Source organism: Halichoeres trimaculatus, unplaced genomic scaffold, assembly GCF_033239565.1.
Source record: "Halichoeres trimaculatus isolate MK-OKI-2021-1 unplaced genomic scaffold, fHalTri1.1 fHalTri1_scaffold_16, whole genome shotgun sequence".
Lineage (NCBI taxonomy): Eukaryota > Metazoa > Chordata > Actinopteri > Labriformes > Labridae > Halichoeres > Halichoeres trimaculatus.
The window spans coordinates 31,421,004-31,439,347 of NW_027437194.1; the positions used below are offsets into that span (position 1 = coordinate 31,421,004).

At 41.8% G+C, this 18,344-nt stretch overlaps 1 protein-coding gene across 3 annotated transcripts in view; it reads left to right on the forward strand.

Moving 5' to 3' along the window:
• Window positions 1-18,344, forward strand: part of LOC141805125 (patatin-like phospholipase domain-containing protein 7) — a 66,340-nt gene that overhangs the window by 29,237 nt on the left and 18,759 nt on the right. For all 3 annotated transcript variants that reach the window (XM_074689877.1, XM_074689876.1, XM_074689878.1), the window contains 10 exons: window positions 7,456-7,638; window positions 7,782-7,900; window positions 8,057-8,213; window positions 9,307-9,423; window positions 9,566-9,635; window positions 14,797-14,913; window positions 15,033-15,181; window positions 15,344-15,496; window positions 15,738-15,857; window positions 17,992-18,076. In XM_074689877.1, the coding sequence (XP_074545978.1) occupies window positions 7,456-7,638; window positions 7,782-7,900; window positions 8,057-8,213; window positions 9,307-9,423; window positions 9,566-9,635; window positions 14,797-14,913; window positions 15,033-15,181; window positions 15,344-15,496; window positions 15,738-15,857; window positions 17,992-18,076 (1,270 nt within the window). The remainder of the gene's footprint in view (window positions 1-7,455; window positions 7,639-7,781; window positions 7,901-8,056; window positions 8,214-9,306; window positions 9,424-9,565; window positions 9,636-14,796; window positions 14,914-15,032; window positions 15,182-15,343; window positions 15,497-15,737; window positions 15,858-17,991; window positions 18,077-18,344) is intronic.

The window sequence follows — 18,344 nt, forward strand, 5'->3', positions numbered from 1 at the left end:
TTAAACCATTGCCTCTCAGTGTATTACCAATGGTTTTCTTGGTGACTGTGGTCCCAGCTGCCTTGAGATCATTAACCAGCTCCTCCCATGTAGTTCTAGGCTGATCTCTAACCTTTCTCATGATCACTTAGGTGAGGTGATATCTTGCATGGAGCCCCGGGCCTAGGTCGATTGACAGTCATGTTGTACTTCTTCCACTTCCGAATAATAGCACCAACAGTTGTCACCTTCTCATTTGGCTTCTTACTGATGGTTTTGTAGCCCATGCCAGCCTTGTGTAGGTCAACAATTTTGTCCCTGACATATTTAGACGGCTCTTTGGTCTTACCTATGGTGGAGACGTTGGAGTGTCTCTGAGTCTGTAGGCAGGTGGCTTTTTATACAGGTGACAATTTGGGACAGGTGACTCTCATGAAGGTAATGACTTCACTGAGATTAGGAGTATGTCAATGGTCTGTGAGAGCCAACATTGCTCATGGTTGGTCGGGGATCAAATACTTATTTCCCTCAATGAAATGCAAATTAATTGTTATTTTTCATTTCATGTAGTTTTCTGGATTTTTTTCCTTGATATTCTTTCTAACACTGTTAAAATAAAGCTGCCATAAAAATCAGACACTCTTCATTTATTTGTTAGTATGGAAACTTTCAAAATCAGCGCAGGGTCAAATACTTATTTCCACCACTGTATGTGAGACCCCCTAAAAGGCTAAATGGGAACATATCCTGGGGTCTCTTAAGAAGTACATGTCTTTATACATCATTTTGCTGAGTTCATATGCTCACATACTTGTGTATTTGTGGGCACATGCCCCTGAGTGTCCTGTTTGGTTGCAGAGCAGAGCTTTTTTAAAGCTGTACAACTTTTACTTTTTTGTCTAGAGGCCCAAATGCAGCAGCCTGCATGAGCTGAAAACTGAAATTTTAATTTGAAAGGTAATTTGCCAGCTTCCTGTTGGAGTGAGGTCAGGAATGTTGTGAAGGAAGTTTTGCTTCTCAATGACAAAAGCATATTGACGTTGGTTGATCTCTGTAGGATATTCCTAGTGGCCTAGAGGGCACCTCCTAGCAGAGTAGCCTCTTCCTCAGGCCAAGGACCCTAGTAATAATGTAAATGAGATGTTTTGTGTTTATAATGCCTTAAGTTTTGGCATTTTTAATAAATTTGCAAATATTGAAAAAAGTAAGGAAAAATTTTATGATAAAATGTAAATTTGCAACATTTCTTAAATTTAAATAAGTTGCGAAATTTTTCAAAAGTTAGATATGAATAGCTGTCTGTTTTACCGAAGAAAGCAAATTTTTTTCCTGATATTTTCATCTATTCAAACTACGAGTGCAACATTGTTTATCACAGCGCGGGCCGATTGCAGCCGTATACGGCCCGGAGGCCGGAGGTTCCCCACCCCTGCTTTGTTGGCTGGACTTTAGGCTGGATGAGAATTGGATATCCATCACCCTCAGTGGCCAACCTGGCCCAGAGGGGAACCCTCCGGGCCAGGGTAATTCACCCTGTTGGTTCTGTTGTATTAATTTGAAGAGATGACTTACAGTTAGTCCTGTTTGGTACAGTGACATTATGACTCCATTGTCCAGCATTAAGTTAACTTTAACTGCCTCAAGCAGAGAAACACTGTTGTTGAAAAAGCAATGTAAAAATAATTATTTATCCTTTGTGTTTTACAGGTAGATTTTTGGAGCTGCTGAGTATTAACTGCAGCAGGAAACTGTTAGCTTGGTTGACTCATTTCAAACCACAACATGCATGTTTACAAGAAAGAGGGAACATGCCACCTGGAGTTAGAGTTTGAGTATTTGAAGTTTTTCTGAACAAAGGAATAAAAGACAGTCTTTAAGAGATGGGATCACTTCGGGGTTTTAATCTGCAAACATTAGCACACCAATCGTTGTCAACCATGCTTTGTAGCATGCTCTTTTTGTGCTTTAGCAATGATCTTGTTACGATGTGAATTGATATCAAGGTCAGCACTTAATCTTCTCTCAATTCAGTGTTTCACAGAGAAATTTCATTAATTAGGCTGCCACAGGTGGTGAAGATTGTGTTTGACCCTAAGCATGTAGGAGAAACTGGTTCAGAGTGAATAGAATGGGAGAGAGTGAGGTCTGGAATAAGAAAAAGGGTGCAGGTCGAGTTGATGAAGGAAAGGTAATTTCAAAAGGGGAGAAACAGGCCCAGCGAAAAGCATGGAACGTAACATTGTTTAACAGGAGATGGGAGGAATGGATCAATATTTATTCAGGCCCAGAATGAGTCATAGCTCTGTGTAGATTTTCCTTTCAGGTCTCCCACACATGCATCCTCTCACCTTGCGCACACTAAACCTTTTACAGAGGGCTTGTTGACTGGGCAGCTCATCTGGCCTTCCTCTCAGACTATTTAGCCCTCCTCCTCCCATTTTAAATCCCTACAATAAAATAAATAAAACTCACTCAGCTCGTATATTGCTCTTGAGAGAGATAAGATTGTGATCACACTAAGGGCTCTAATCTTGTAGACCAGGCGCAAGCGCAGGCGCACCTGCCCTGCTCGCCTTGAAGATACCAAGGCGAGTAGATGGCCCTCCGCGGCGCCATCTTGGCGGCCGCCTTGGTACTGCGCTCTCTAATACTGTGTTTGTTTTTGTGTATTTTTTGTGTGTGTGCACTCTAAAACCGCATCACTTTTTGTGGAGAAGAGCTGCTTAGCATAAGGCAGCTCTCTCCCGACTTTTTTCCCACTTTCTACGAGAACCCATAAAGTTTTTCTGAACTTCTGGTTGGCGGTGCTGCAGCTCTCTGTGGTATATGGAGGACATGCAGACGGTGAAAGCGAGCCAGCGCACTCGTGAAGCTGAGACCAAGCAGATCAGAGTGGCCAAGAGGAGCTACTCTGAAAAACTGAAAAACCCAGCTAACGACCCAGCGTCAGTGTGGAAAGGCCTGCAGGAGATCACCAACTACACGAGACAACCAGCCCCCACTGCTGCGGACAACAAAGCCCTGGCTGACGACCTCAACACCTTCTACTGCAGATTCAAAAGGGACCACTTCACACCTGCCCCTCTCCTCTCTGCAGTCACTCTGCCACCACCCACTGACACTGAGCCCCTCATCTCAACACCACCTCACCCCTGGGGCTCCAGCACACCCACCCTCCAGACCCTCCAAGTGAGCGAGGAGGAAGTGATCCGGCTGCTGCAGGGACAAAAAAAATAGGAAAGCTCCAGGCCCTGACGGGGTTTCCCCCTCCTGTCTACGAGTCTGTGCAGACTAGCCAGCTCTTCAACAGGTCCCTGGAGCTGGGTGTGGTCCCCTCCTGCTTCAAACGCTCCACCATCATCTCCATTCCCAAGAAACACACCATCCCTGGACTTAATGACTACAGGCCTGTCGCGCTGACATCTGTGGTCATAAAGACCTTTGAGCGGCTGGTGTTGGCCCACCTGAAGACCCTCACAAAGGACCTGCTGGACCCCCTGCAGTTTGCCTACCGGGCAAATAGATCAGTGGACGACACTGCACATGTCTTTTTTGTGGACTTCAGCTCGGCCTTCAACGCAGTGGTCCCCCCCCCCCTGCTCCAAACTGGCTCAGCTCATTGTGCCTCCTGCGCTCTGTCAGTGGATCTACAGCTTTCTGACTGACAGAAGTCAGCAGGTGAGGCTTGGGCAGGCCACTTCGGACATTCGGACCACCAGCATAGGGACCCCCCAAGGATGTGTACTTTCTCCACTACTCTTCTCCCTCTACACCAGTGGTTCCCAACCTTTTCCAACTCAGGGCCCACTTTTAAATCTCAGACATTTTCGCGGCCCACCCCCGACCGGTAAATACGTAAAAAACATACTTCAGCTTAAAATCTTTATAGATGAATTATTAATTTTACACAAACATAGTTAAGCCTTATCTAATGGCACAGTTTATAGTCAGCTCTATCTTTTTATCTGGGCTTAAAAAAGTGTTTTAAATGTATTAGACAGGCTGATGCACAGTAATATATAATACATTTTATTTTGAAATAATACACTGGGTTATAATATTTATACAATCATAATTACTCATAGTTAAAGTAGTGAGTCAAGACAAATGGTAATAATTTGTATGTACACCCCCACCCACCCACTTATGCTGCTGCTCTCATTATGCCCCCCCAGTCTGAAAGTCTGGACACGCCCCTGCACAGATGTAAGGTGTGGTATGAAGGCTTTCAGGCTTGATCTCTGAAAGCTGGAGGAAAACTCCTCTGCTGATTTTTAAAGAATGAGATGAAAACAACAAAACTATAACTTCTGTCCCAAAGAGAGCAGAAGGTGACTCCTGTACGAGTGGGAGAAGGAACAGCGATCAGCTGCTGTGCAATATGCGCAAGTGAACTCAGCGTAAGCACTGCACTGATCATCATCACAGACTCCACAAGCTGATCAGGATGAAATTTAAAGCAAATATAAACCACAGAGTGACAGGGGCACTTCTGCTTGCGCTGACTTTATACACAGAAAACGTGCATCTGTAAACACTGATGAATGATCAGGGTCAGTGTGGAGTTGTGTTTTCTCCAGTAACCGTGTGTCTTGTGCGCATCGGAGCGGAACTCCGTTGTGTGTGATGCTGAGAGCTGATAACTGTGAACGGCAAATACCCACCAGAGCTCTGTCTTTTATTATTTTAGACTGTGATATGATCCAACCATGAGTGTGAGTTCGTTCACACGAGAACACAGAGAGATGATTCGCTTCTGGAAGATAACTGTTTGATTCTGGGCAGCGTCAAAAAATGTTTGTGGCATTCTGAAAGTTTTAGTTGCATACCATGTGCAATGTAATTTACGTCTGAAACATCGGAAAAAGAAAAGATCATAATTCAGAAGGCATGGCAGCTTTTACTTAGACGTGGCGGTGTGCCACGATCCAGTACATGTAGCGGAAACCCAGCCATACGATGCGTTCTGAGAGCACTTTTTAAAATAAATAAAGATTGAACATGAAGGACTGAACTGAATACAAGAGAAACATTTTGGAAGCTCCACAGTCACTAACACAGCATCTATAACATGTTGAAACGTTTTTATTTATACATAACTACATCCCCACCCCCACAAAAATCAAACTATTTTGGAAAAGCTTTGTTGGCCCACTTGCAGTACCTTCGCGGCCCACCAGGGGGCCGCGGCCCACAGGTTGGGAATCACTGCTCTACACCAATGACTGCACCTCCACAGACGCCTCTGTGAAGCTGCTGAAGTTCGCAGACGACACCACCATCATCGGTGATGAGACTGCTTACAGACAGCAAGTGGATCAGCTGGTGCTCTGGTGTAGTCAGAACAACCTGGAGCTGAACACGCTCAAGACGGTGGAGATGATAGTGGACTTTAGGAGACATCCCCCACCCTGTCCCCCCTCACAGTCCTCAACAGCCCGGTGTCCATTGTGGAGAGCTTAAGATTCCTGGGGACAATCATCACGCAGGATCTGAAGTGGGAGCAGAACATCAGCTCCATCCTCAAGAAGGCTCAGCAGAGGATGTACTTCCTGCGCCTCCTGAGGAGACATGGACTGCCCCCTGAGCTGCTGCTGCAGTTCTACACTGCAGTCATCGAGTCCGTTCTGTGCTCCTCCATCACTGTGTGGTTTGGAGCTGCCACCAGGCAGCACCGATTCAGACTGCAGCGCACTGTGAGGACTGCTGAGCGCATCATTGGTGTCCCCCTGCCCTCCATTCAGGACCTCTACTGCTCTAGGACTCAGAGGAGAGCAGGAAACATTGTGAGGGACTTCACTCACCCTGCTCATGGACTCTTTGAACTGCTCCCATCCTGCAAGCGCCTCAGAGCTCTGCAGACCAGGACAAGCCGGCACAGGAGTAGTTTCTATCCGTCTGCAGTCTCCATATTAAACAATAAAAGCTGTAATTAACACTGGCACCTTTTAAAACAGTTTACAGCTGCACTACGGACCGCACAGTTGTACTTTCCCACCTTCAAATGTAAATATCCCAGTATGCTGTAAATATTTCTGATGCATATTTTATCCCAGCCCTTTTCTACACCTACATCTTTTTATTTATCTTTTTTTATTGTCATGTTTATATGTCATGTTTGTGTCTACCTCTTGTGCTAGAGAAAACAAGTGCCGGAGTCAAATTCCTTGTATGTGTTGCATACTTGGCAATAAAACCTGATTCTGATTCTGATTCTGATTCTTTAAATGCCCTGCAGCCGAGGCGCAGTGTCTGATTGGTCTGAGTGATCCCCAGCACAGCGGAAGGTATGCTGGAGAGACCTGTGAGCGGAGACGGTCAGAGCCGCTGTCCCTGCAGCAGGAGAATGGACAGCGGGGCACATCGGAGGACACGAAGCCCGTCACCTTGTGGGCCAGCTCCCTGGACAGATTTAATCTGTTCCTTTGTTATTAATAGGAGTAAAAATTAAGAGACAGTTACACAGCTGGCTTATCCATTCAGAATACTTTTGATCCACCTGCACTCCTGGTTTGTCATCGCCAAATAGCAGAGCCTTTGGTGATATACTGTATACTCTCCCGGTGTCTCCACCTCATCCTCCTTACAATAATGTACTCCATCTTTTTAGATAAAAATAAAGACTACAACAGACAAATATGGGAAATCACAGGTAAATCCCGAGTGACATACATTTATTTTGTCTCTATTTTCTTCGTCTTTTCTCTCCCTCTTTTCTTTGAATTGAATGAAATGAGAGAACCAGATATATACTCAGTATCAGATGTTAAGGCTGTTTATTGTTTAATTGTAAGATGTGCATCAAACTTCCAGCTGCCGTCAGGTTAACTTTCTATTATGAAAAACGGCTTTAATCCGACATCAGATATGACAGGAAAATTAATATAGATACAAATGTATATGCTGGTTCGGACGGTTTTATTAAATAGTGATTACTGTGATTGTTTACTGCATTAAAGTGTGCCTGACACTGTGGAAACCTGCCTCTGAGGCTTTGTTGACATGTGCGCACATGTGCGCCTGTCACCAAATTACAGCTGCAGGGGGTGCGCTCCCCTTTGCGCCGAGGATAGACCAGGTTGGAGCTGGTGAGCTCTCAGCACCCTTTTTTGGCACAAAATTGTCACTGCGCTAACATGAATCTGCTGACACCTCCTCCTGGTGCGCTGTCAACTCCCCCTGGCGTGCAGTCACACCCATCTCTGTGCAGACGGTCTACCAAATTGTCAAATTGTGGTGCGCCGCACGAAATTAGCACTGCGCAGGGTGTGCCAGGCTTGCGCCCCCTGCACTGTGCCACGAAATTAGAGCCCTTAATGTCACCATGTTCACATGAAGCTGAAGCAGTCCCAGGTTTGAAGTCTTTATCTAGGTTAACATTCAGAATTCTTTCCAAGTACCTCACCATGGCCCTTCTGGTAAAAATGAGGAGTATAAAAATTTAAGGAACATCTGTGATTGATGTTTCCCCTTCAGCTGGAGCGAATGTTAGAGGGAAGCGCGGTGCGGGCCCAGAAGCAGCTGGTGCTGCTGCACAGAGAAGATGGTCCCCCACCTAAAGGAACTGTAGACTGGCTCAACATGCGAAGCTGGATCTCAAGACACCTCCACCTCTCCTGTCCCCGAAGGGTCTTCTCCAAGAGGAGCCTGCCCAAGCTGGTAAGAGTAAAAGAAATGCTCGGTGAATTACTGAGCCCCCTTAAAATGTTTTATTTCTTTCTTATTCAGCACCATAATGTCTTTTTTTGATCATCTTATTCCTTGTTTCTTCCTTTAGAATAACTGTCTTTGTATTTTTTAAGCTGGAGCTGTACCAACGTGTGTTTGACAAGCCAGCAGACCGACACTCAGACTTTTCCCGCCTGGCTCGAGTCCTTACCGGAAATGGGATTGCCCTTATCCTGGGAGGGGGGGGGGCCAGGTAAATGTCTTCTTAGCTATTAGTAATAAAAGTACACGTTATGATAAAGAGTACATTAGGACATCGCCAGTGTTTCCAGTATACTTTGCGTCCACCTGGTTTCAAAGTTGGACATCTCTTACTATTTCTAACTTGTATCTTTGCCCTTCTGCTCAGGGGCTGTTCCCAGGTGGGGATATTGCGTGCTCTCTGCGAGGCAGGCATCCCAGTGGATCTCATTGGTGGCACCTCTATCGGTTCCCTTATGGGAGCGCTTTATGCTGAGGACCGAAGCCACAGTCGCATGAGGATGAGAGCTAGAGAGTGGGCAATGGTAAGAATGAAATAGAAGACTGTCTGATAATTAGGTAGAAATTTTTAGGGGACAAGAACAAGAAGAAGGAGACAGAATCCATCAGCACTCTGTAGATAGATTTAAATTAGTGTAATAATTTATTGTTAGACCAATTTACTAGCAAGGAAAACCTTTTCTCTGTTTACTACCTGTATTGGATTTAGTAACTGAAACATTTTGATGTATTTTGACCTCGGTCAAACATCTGCTGCAAGTTACATAACTTCTCCTGACTGAAGAGCCTGGAGAGATAACCTACACCTGTTTGTCCTCTCTGAGTGGTGTATTTTTATTTCTGAGGAAGAAAAATTGCGCTAGAAAAATGATGATCTGTGTGCCTTCCACTTCTTCCTGTGAATCTTGCAGAGAGAGTTTTTTTTTTTTTATTTCTCATCTGTGCTTGTAAATCCATCCTTGTGAAGGTGATCCTGTCCAACCGCACACTTCTAAGAATTCAATGCACTTAAGTTCAGGAACCTTTGATGCAATTAAACTGACCAATCAGAAGTGATGAGTTGATGAAGAACATGCAGCTCTGGTCTGTTTATATTTTAACTTTTAAGCAGAACTTTAAAAATGTTAATCTTAAAGTCACCCTTACCCTTAGATACTGAGACTGTCTACGATGGCTCTTTTGAGACACCTGCTCAGTGTCCTGATACCCCAGCTGAGCATGTGGCACCATTTGTTTTCCTGCAGTATTTCCAGCCATTCCTCATCTGGCTCTGTCCTTGGTCCTAAAAGTTTTATTGAGAAGCAGCTGGCTGGGTTGCTGCTCCTTTGTTTTGAATTAAAACAGCAGCAGTTGTAATGAAAAACTTGTTCTTTGCAAATCAGGCAAACAGTCTAAACTGCCTTTTTGTGAGTGAAATGATTCAGATTAGTGGGTAGATACCGTATGCAAAACCAGAGAAAAGAAAAACAAGCTCAAGCCTTCACAGCATTGAAAAACTGCACTAATCTTAATCCAGCAAATCTTTTACCTCAAATGAATCTTTTTAATTTTCAAATGAGAAATCTGTTTTTATTCAAAGCTTGAGGGGAAAAAATGACCCATTGTCTCTCCCTGCAGGAAATGACATCTGTGTTTAAGAAGGTTCTGGATTTGACATATCCAATCACCTCCATGTTTTCAGGCGCTTCCTTTAATTCCAGCCTCAGCAATGTCTTCAAGAGCAAACAGATTGAGGTGAGTGAGAGTGACACGCCAAAACCAGAGCATGGAAAGTGATTTTTTTCATCAGGTAAACATCCAGAAAGAATACCCTGTGCTGCTACAGGAATACTTGAGCCTGTTGATCTGTTTTGATGTAACCTCTATGTGTATGCAGGACCTTTGGATCCCTTATTTCAATATTACAACTGACATCACTGCCTCGGTCATGAGGGTACACACTGATGGTAAGCACAGCATTCTGTTACAATCTTTAATCCTGTTTGTTTAGAATCCATTGAATTGATGAATAACTGAATCAGGTGAAGGCTCTCTGAGGCGTGTCCCAAACTGCAAAGGGTAACACCCTTTAAATTTCCGTAAAGGATATGGGTCTGCAGGACTGTGAACACATAGAATTGAAGAGAGAAGAAAGAATTGCCAAAGTTAAAATATGACAGCGATTGGACCCCTAGCATGAGAAAAAGTGTTGTAGTTTTGAAATAGAGTTATGTGTGCTGGATATGAACAACACACAGGTTGATTCATTATAGTATTTTAGCATTATGTTCATAAGTATTAGTGAGTTGAGGGTATGTCTTATAAACTTTTTTTTTTTCTTTTCCCCCTTGTCTGCATTATCTTTTCTGGTGAGCACTGTGTCAGATGACAGCGATGAAAAGACCAATGCATTTTTTTCTAGCAGTCAGAGAAATGTGAATATGATTAACTGCTATTGTGACCATCACCAGCCCTTCCTGTAGGCTACTCCATCATTCTAAACATTATTTAACCCCTGATGTGAGCTGGAGGGGAGGGCCGTGCCACACCACAGTGTGAAAGAAGGGGAAATGTGACTGTGTTAGATGTACTGATGGATAGCTACCATAGTAAAGATTGGGAACAGGCCTGGCCACCAGGCGAGCCCCACCCCCAGGCCTGGCTCCAGGAGGGGGCCCCGGTGACTCACGTCCGGGCAAGGGAAACACTAAAGCATTTATTCATCATCATAGGGGTCTGTGTGAGCTACACTTTGTCTGGTTCCTCCCCTAGGACCTGTTTGCCATGGGAGACCCTACCAGGGGCATAAATCCCCTGACAATTTACCTCCTAGGATCATTGGGACACACAAACCCCTCCACCATGATAAGGTGGTAGCTCACTCATGGAGGGGGAACAATATTTAAACCTCCTAATAAACTAACACTTATCAAAGTTATTGTAAAAAGTTTACTTTGGAAAGAATGTAAACAAACCAAATCATTTTATATAAATGAAACTTATGGCTCATTGTGACTTATATATGTTGCTTTCATCTTCAATGCATTTTTTGACTGATACTTCAAAAAAATGTATTACTATACTCCAGAGTGACTTATAGTTCAGAAAGTATGGTACTTAGTTTATTACTGAAAAATTATTGTTGTAAATAAATTTTTAAGCTGACAGTGTTTCTAACTAGATTTTTCAGATAGGTTTATCTTTTCAATAATCTCCAACCTTCCCAACTTTCATTAAACAGAATATTAAACTCCTCCTTTTATTACTTTGTTTTAATAGTCTGCATATTTTCATATTTAAGGAGCACAACCGTTTCAGAGCTGAATACCTGATTTATGTAGTCTTTATTTGAGTGTGCACAGGGGGTCATTTACATTTAAAAAGGTTGTAAATCTATTTCAAGTAAACTTTACCAAGTCATCATCTGCTTTAATCATACTAAACATAATTATCCTACAACAAAATTGTGGCTAGTAGCTCTGGGAAACCACTAGCCACGTGGCTGGGGAGCAAAAAAGTTAATGTCAAGCCCTGGATACAACCATTCAGTAACAAAAGTAGTGGCATCAAAATAAACATTTTGGAGCAAACTGAAACCGTAGTTTGCGGACTATAAGCCGCTACATTTTTCACACGCTTTGGATCCCGCGGCTTAAACAATAGTGCAGCTAAATTAAGGATTTTTACAGTCTAATAAGCCTAATAGCCTTGTAGCATTTAAAACAATAAATGTCTTGATTATTTTTGTTATCAATAAAATGCTTGCCAACGAAAAATACAAGTTTTGCCTAGCTTTGACAGTTTAGACATAAGTAGCCACCCTGCTCCTATGCGTCCGGATGGAGTGGGCCCTGTCAAGTCAGCAGGTGTTTCTACTGATGGGAAAGGTACAACAAGGGTTGTGCTGGTTTGCTATGAGTTTGTTTTCACTGTTTTGTGTAATAAACATGTAGCTGAAAAATGCCTTTGACATCTTTAGTGCCTCATTAGACAACCTTACAGGCTTCAGAAAACATACAGAACATAAATTTAGGAAAACTCACAGAACGAAAAACTAGTAATGTTAATTTGTTCAAATTTATTGGCTTCCAAAATGTTATTAGTTTATTGCTCACTCTTTTTAATAAAATGGAAATTGTTGTTTTTTCTGTAAGAATTCTTCTTTCCTCAGACCCAGTCTGCTCAACATTACAGCTCACTCTAAGCTTGAAATGGGATAAGCTACTCTTCCCAAAGCACATTGTGGGCAAAGGCTTTTTTCTATCACAGTATTAGACATTTTCCACCTGCTAGGTACACTTATAACACAGAACAGAATCATAATCATGTTATGAAAAGACTTCACTTTTTCACATGTGGAAACCTGTGATATAATACTGTTATCACAATATAAAGAAAAAATACTGCGATATAAATTTTGGGTCATATCGCCCACCCCTAGGAGAGTGAATGTGGAGCATGTCCTTCGGTTTAGGGCTGCAGAAAGGGATCAAACAAGTGCCGTCCACTTTAGGTCTAAAGCCTTTGTAATGGGGTGTGATCTTCCACTGAGCCCTGCCTACATGTGTTTGAGTCTGTGCAGATTTTGATTTTACCCAGGGTGTCGATGTCAGGGTATGTTTGTCGGGTTTTATAGAGGAAATATTTGGTTTAAAGTACTCCAATATGGTGCACAACGGCTGAACACACATCTGCCTGGATCAGCTCTATTCCTCGCAGACTCTCCTCTGTGTGCACTGGAGGCTGCTGTTGTTAGGAGATCATGACGTTCACATACATCCGCCTTGACATGACAAACTTAATGTAAGGGTAGTTCCATTTGATCCCCTGTTTCAGCCATAGACTGAATGGACGTAGTCTAGTCTTCCCGACATCACCCGTCTGTTCCTGAAATAGACTTTTGAAGCAAATTGGTTGTAGCGGCCACATTAGAAGTATAAGTACAGCAATGGGGTGCATGTCAGTCACGTGAGCTGAGCTGTGCCTCTGACTGGATGAGCTCCGATCTTAATATTCTCTAAAGTGCTGAGTTGGAACCTTGTCTCAGCCTTGTCTCATGTTTTTACACTGGAGGTTGCTGATTGGTTTCAATGTGTTTGCCCTGCTTCCACATGATGTCTGTATCTGAGTTTGACTAAACGCTGTCAGTCATCTTTCTCATCAGTTGACGCTCCAGTGAGCTAAAGTTGAAGTACTTCAGATAAACTATTAGCCCCATTGTGTCAAGGGCTACTGTTTATTAACAGGTGGTTGTTTGCTTTAAGGTGTTCAGTTTATTTTTTTATTTTTTTATTTTTTATATTTTTTTCTCTCTCCCCCTTTTTTTTCCCCTTAATTTTAGTTTATGTATGTATTTATTTTCAGGTATTATCTCATTCATCTTCATTTACTGACATTAGTCTTAAATACACTTGTCCAGAATGGGATGACTACTTAGGTTCATCATGTAATGAAATGAACATTAAGCAGGTTAAACTGAGAACTGTAAGATGAACTTCTGGAAAAAAACAAAAAAAAACAAAACTAAGGAATAATATGGAAAATGTAGAAATGATATTGATTGTCTGTATTATTGCTGTTGAATGTGAAAGCATCTCCTAAATGATATTTGTGTATGTAAATATAGGTGTCAAATAAAAATTAAGTTCCAAAAAAAAAAGGTGTTCAGTTTAATCATGAGGAGCTGAACAAGAAACAATGATGGCAGTTATGTCAGTCAGGCCTGAAATTCAATTCTTTGAGAAAGTAGTGAAAAAACAAGCATCAGGAAAAGAGAAAGAGCATCTGTGTTTGTTAATGTGAATCTTTTCTGTGACACTTTGAACCAAAGTTTGTTTTGTTTTTGAGCTGTTAAACTCAGCAGGGGTGACAGGTAGAAAAATAACTATGTAAAAAGTTGAACATATCACACATAGATATAAACAGTGGGATAATGTTTCATTGATATAATTATTAATTTGCCACAAATAACATTAGAATGGAATAGAATAGAATAGAAAATACTTTATTTATCCCTGAGGAGAAATTCAGGGAAATTAACCCCCCCCCTCCTGATAAATTTCAGGCAAAGGATATATTTTTTGCACTCTCAGCTATGGAAATAGTCGACCAAGGCCAGAGGTTCTTTAAGGACATAATACTTGGAAACTGTGTTCGAATTATGTGCTTCTAGCGGTAGCAGCAAAGTTTGGCAGCTCTCTGTTATTACACTTCTTTTTTTGCTATAATTCTATATTTTATTGTTTTTTTTTTGCTTACTTTTGGGCAATACTGGACTTTTTTTGACAACAACTCATGGATATGTCTGTTGGAAGGAGAGTTTATTCAAGAGAGGAGCACCTTGCACTACAATGGAGCAAATCTGGAGGATATCACCCTATTCCTGCTGAGATAAAGAAGCCTTTCCGAGGATGTCGTGCTGGTGCAAAGTTAAAGGCCAGGAGATGGACATATTAGCCCTTTCTTCCATCAGTCATCATGGGGAATGTCAACTCTCTGCCCAACAAAAAGGATGAACTAGAGATACTGGTGAAGACACAGAATGTATACTGTGAATGCAGTCTCATGTACTTTACTGAGACCTGGTTGAATCAAAACATCTCTGATTCCTGTGTGGATATCCCTGGCTTCACGCTGATATGTCTGGACAGAGACACTAAAGCTAGTGGCAAGTCAAAAGTTAAAAGGAGTAGGACTGGCTTTATTCATTAATCAGAGATGGTGTAATCCTGATCATACTACAGTCAAAGTGAAGATGTGTTGTCTGGACATTGAACTGTTGGCAGTTGGGATGAGGCCATATTACCTTCCCAGAGAATTCAGTCATATAATAATAAATGGACGACTCACCTCTCTGCGCTGCAGAACTGATAGATACAGAAGATCGTTCGTCCCTGCAGCCATCAGTGTTTATAATTCTTTAATCTATGGAAGATGAGCCCAAACTACATGAATTTCCTTTCAGGGATCAATAAAGTATTCTATCTATCTATCTATCTATCTATCTATCTATCTATCTATCTATCTATCTATCTATCTATCTATCTATCTATCTATCTATCTATCTATCTATCTATCTATCTATCTATCTATCTATCTATCTATCTATCTATCTATCTGCTGTCTTAGGTTCCCTGTGGCGATATGTTCGTGCCAGCATGTCTCTGTCTGGATACCTGCCCCCTCTCTGTGACCCCAAAGATGGCCACCTGCTGATGGATGGAGGCTACATCAACAATCTCCCAGGTTTTTTTTTACTCAGCCTTTTGAATTCCCTCTAACCTTGATGGTGTCATGTTCACCTCTTTTGTAGGAAATATTTTTCAAAGTTATCTTCTTCTTCTGTACCCCCCCTTCTCTCTCAGCTGATGTGGCACGCTCCATGGGGGCCAAAGTGGTGATAGCAATTGACGTGGGTAGTCGGGATGAAACTAACCTCACTAATTATGGCGACTCACTGTCTGGATGGTGGCTGCTATGGAAACGCCTCAACCCTCTGGCTGAGAAAGTAAAGGTAATGATTGATTAAAACGGAAGACACAACACTGGATGTGCTGGGATGTGTAAATGTAAAAAAGTCTTTTGCATACTACTGAGGATATTTTTGGAGCTGTGTGTTTTATTTCACTGATGCATATGTCACTTCTGTTCATTTTTCATTCACACGCGATCTCAGGTGTTGAACATGGCTGAGATTCAGACTCGGCTAGCCTACGTGTGCTGTGTTAGGCAGCTGGAGTCTGTGAAGAACAGTGACTACTGCGAGTACATCAGACCCCCGATCGACAGATACAGAACTCTGGAGTTTGGGAAGTTTGATGAGATTGCTGTAAGTTTGAGAAAGGAGTTTTTGTCTTGTCACGTTGATTTTCTTTACCTTGTTTTATTTTCTCGACTCATTTATGTACCAGTGTCTTCAGAAAAGAGTTATTTAAGTTTAATAGGATACAATAAACCCCAAATTGTGCTTTGGATTAGTTTATGTCTCATATTATCTGGTGTATCTTTTAATAAATTGTTAGGGATGATAACATTTTATAAGAAAGGTCATGTTTTTTTGTCTCATGTAGGAAGTAGGGTACCAGCATGGAAAAACAGTGTTTGACGTGTGGAGTCGCAGTGGAGTGGTGGAGAAAATGATGATAGACAGACACCAAGAGGAGTTTCATAACACCCAAAGCAAGAACAATGTGAGTAAGGTGGGAGGGGGAACATACAGGAGCACTATAGAACATGTGAAAAGACAGCCATCAAACTGAGTTACAACAAGAGATTCTTGATTATGAAATAGGCCAACAGAGACTTTATCTCTGCATTTTTACTATATATCTACTTTTTCCTTTATTCATTGAAAACAGTGCCATGAGGCTCTCTTGATCATTTTTTAAAATTATTTTAAGGCAAATGAAAAGAGAACTACTCTTTTTAACACTACTTTTCTTTGTTCAAGATAACTTCCCAGGGTGCCAAGTGTTGAGCTAAGGTATTAATTTGTGTTGACTTAGAGCTATTGTTTGAAAGGTGAGAACAGTCAAACTTTGTAAAGTTGGTTTTTAGTTTAGTCTCCAGTAGGTGAACAGACAATCTGTTTAGTGTTTTTGTGTGCTCTTGATTATATGATTGCTGACCAATCATATAATCATAACCAATCCTGGTTATGTCCTACCAGTGCTCATCTACCAACTCCAACCTCAACAAGCAGAGCTAATGTAACCTGGCTCTTCATTTTATTGATAAACTCTCAAGTTTAAACAGACCACAGCAGAAAAACTGCTGACTGTGGGTTGGAATTTAGACCCTAGTTTTACTCTAGTTAGTGAGTTATTTAACATGGATTGACTTCAAATAGTAATTTTTTATGGTTGCTGCTGTGATTTTTTTGCAGGGAAATTGCTGTTTATGTGGACATATGTGTGTCTGTTTCCTCTGCATAAGAACTTAGGCATTTTTATAACATCATTATGTTATACCCTGATTTTGACTGACAAGGTGTTGACACCAAGCAGCTGGTGTGGTTGGACTATGATAAGTAAGATTAAATAAGATTAAAACAGGTTTGCCCTGATCTGCATTTTTTGCCCCAGATCCCGATTATTTGATATTGAGTATCGGCTGATACCGAGTCCTGATCCGGTTTTTGGGTTTGGCGATAATCTTTGCTGAAGAAGTGAGAAAGTGAAGCAGCACAGTCTTTTTGTTTCGTTTGTTAACAAAACTGAATGGAAAAAAATAATAGTTATAGCTCTTTAGGTCCATTTAACTTAGTCCAGCTAGTTTTGAAGTTAAAACCCTCTGGATCCCAAAACCAGTTGGCATGCAAAACTGGAAAAATGTCTTAATATGACGCAGAAGAGGGAGAACTTTGAATTTCTTGTCTTTTCAGAACATTAGCAGAAAATGACCAGTTTGCTCGCTAAATTTGGTTGAAAAAAATCTATGCTTCTTATGCTTCTTTCTTCAAAATCAGAGGCTGCCCTTAACGCAACTCTCCGAAGACGGTGAGAGACTTGAACTTACATATTACCTACGGAACTATCTCATGTTTTCCCCCTTTCATGGAAATATTTATATTGCTACAAACTGGATTAAAACTTTAACTGACCTGAACTATCCATGGCAAGGAATCAATATAGTGTGCTGCGGGGCTCAGCAGAATCACCGGACAAACTTCCGTTGTCAAACTGGTCTCACCATCATCACATCCTTATATGTTACTACAGACTGTGCTGTACAGCTCCAGTGAAGCAGGCTGATAAACCAAGTGTCTGAACGGAAGGAAATACCATGGATGACTGAGATGGTTCAAATCTGCATCCCACCTTCTTCTCAGAGCTTTTTGGACGCTGTTGTCCTCTCTCTGTGGATATATATCTGTTCTGTTAAAGCTCAGAAACAGCAGGGCAACCTTTTCTCTGTAAGTGAACTATGTTGCATTATGTTTTAGGATGATTTGGTCGAGCTGAAAACCTCTTGAAAAGATCGCAGAGCATAGATGTGGCTGTTGGACTGTCTTCACTTTCTAGTTTGATGTATTTCCACACTGCTGACACTGAAGCCTCAGAGTTGTCAACGCAAAGCAGAGAGATGTGTTTGTTTGTTTTCGCCCTTTGTGCTGTTTATCCCTGTAGAGTTACCCTGGGGTGATTCAAAGTCGATGTTATTGCTGTAACGTATCTGGTTGTGCACATGTTCACATGTAGAATTCCAGATCATCGATACTTGAAAAAATGCAAAAATTGGCCCAATCCGATACTAGGGATCAGGATAGGGACATCCCCGGTTCTCCGTATCTGAAATGTCTTAATGTACTTTAATGGGTTTCAGGTGGTGACCTGTCCAAATGCCTCCTTCACCGACTTGGCAGAAATCGTGTCCCGCATTGAGCCGGTCAAACCTCCTGTGGTGGATGGTAAAACAACCAACGCACACACACACACACACTTTCAGGCACACACAGGATGATTTAACAAACTGTGTCTGGGAAAAGAAATGACTTCACTCTCTAAGAACAACAACAGTGTTTCCATTGCTTCCTTTTGTTTGATTTTAGACTGTCTCAGAGATGGGGACTCGAGTTTGCGACTCTAACTTGAGTTGCACTGAAGTCATGCACACAAAGATTTTAGACTTAACTTTGACTTTTCCTTAAAAGACTTCAGACTGAACTCTGACTTGTG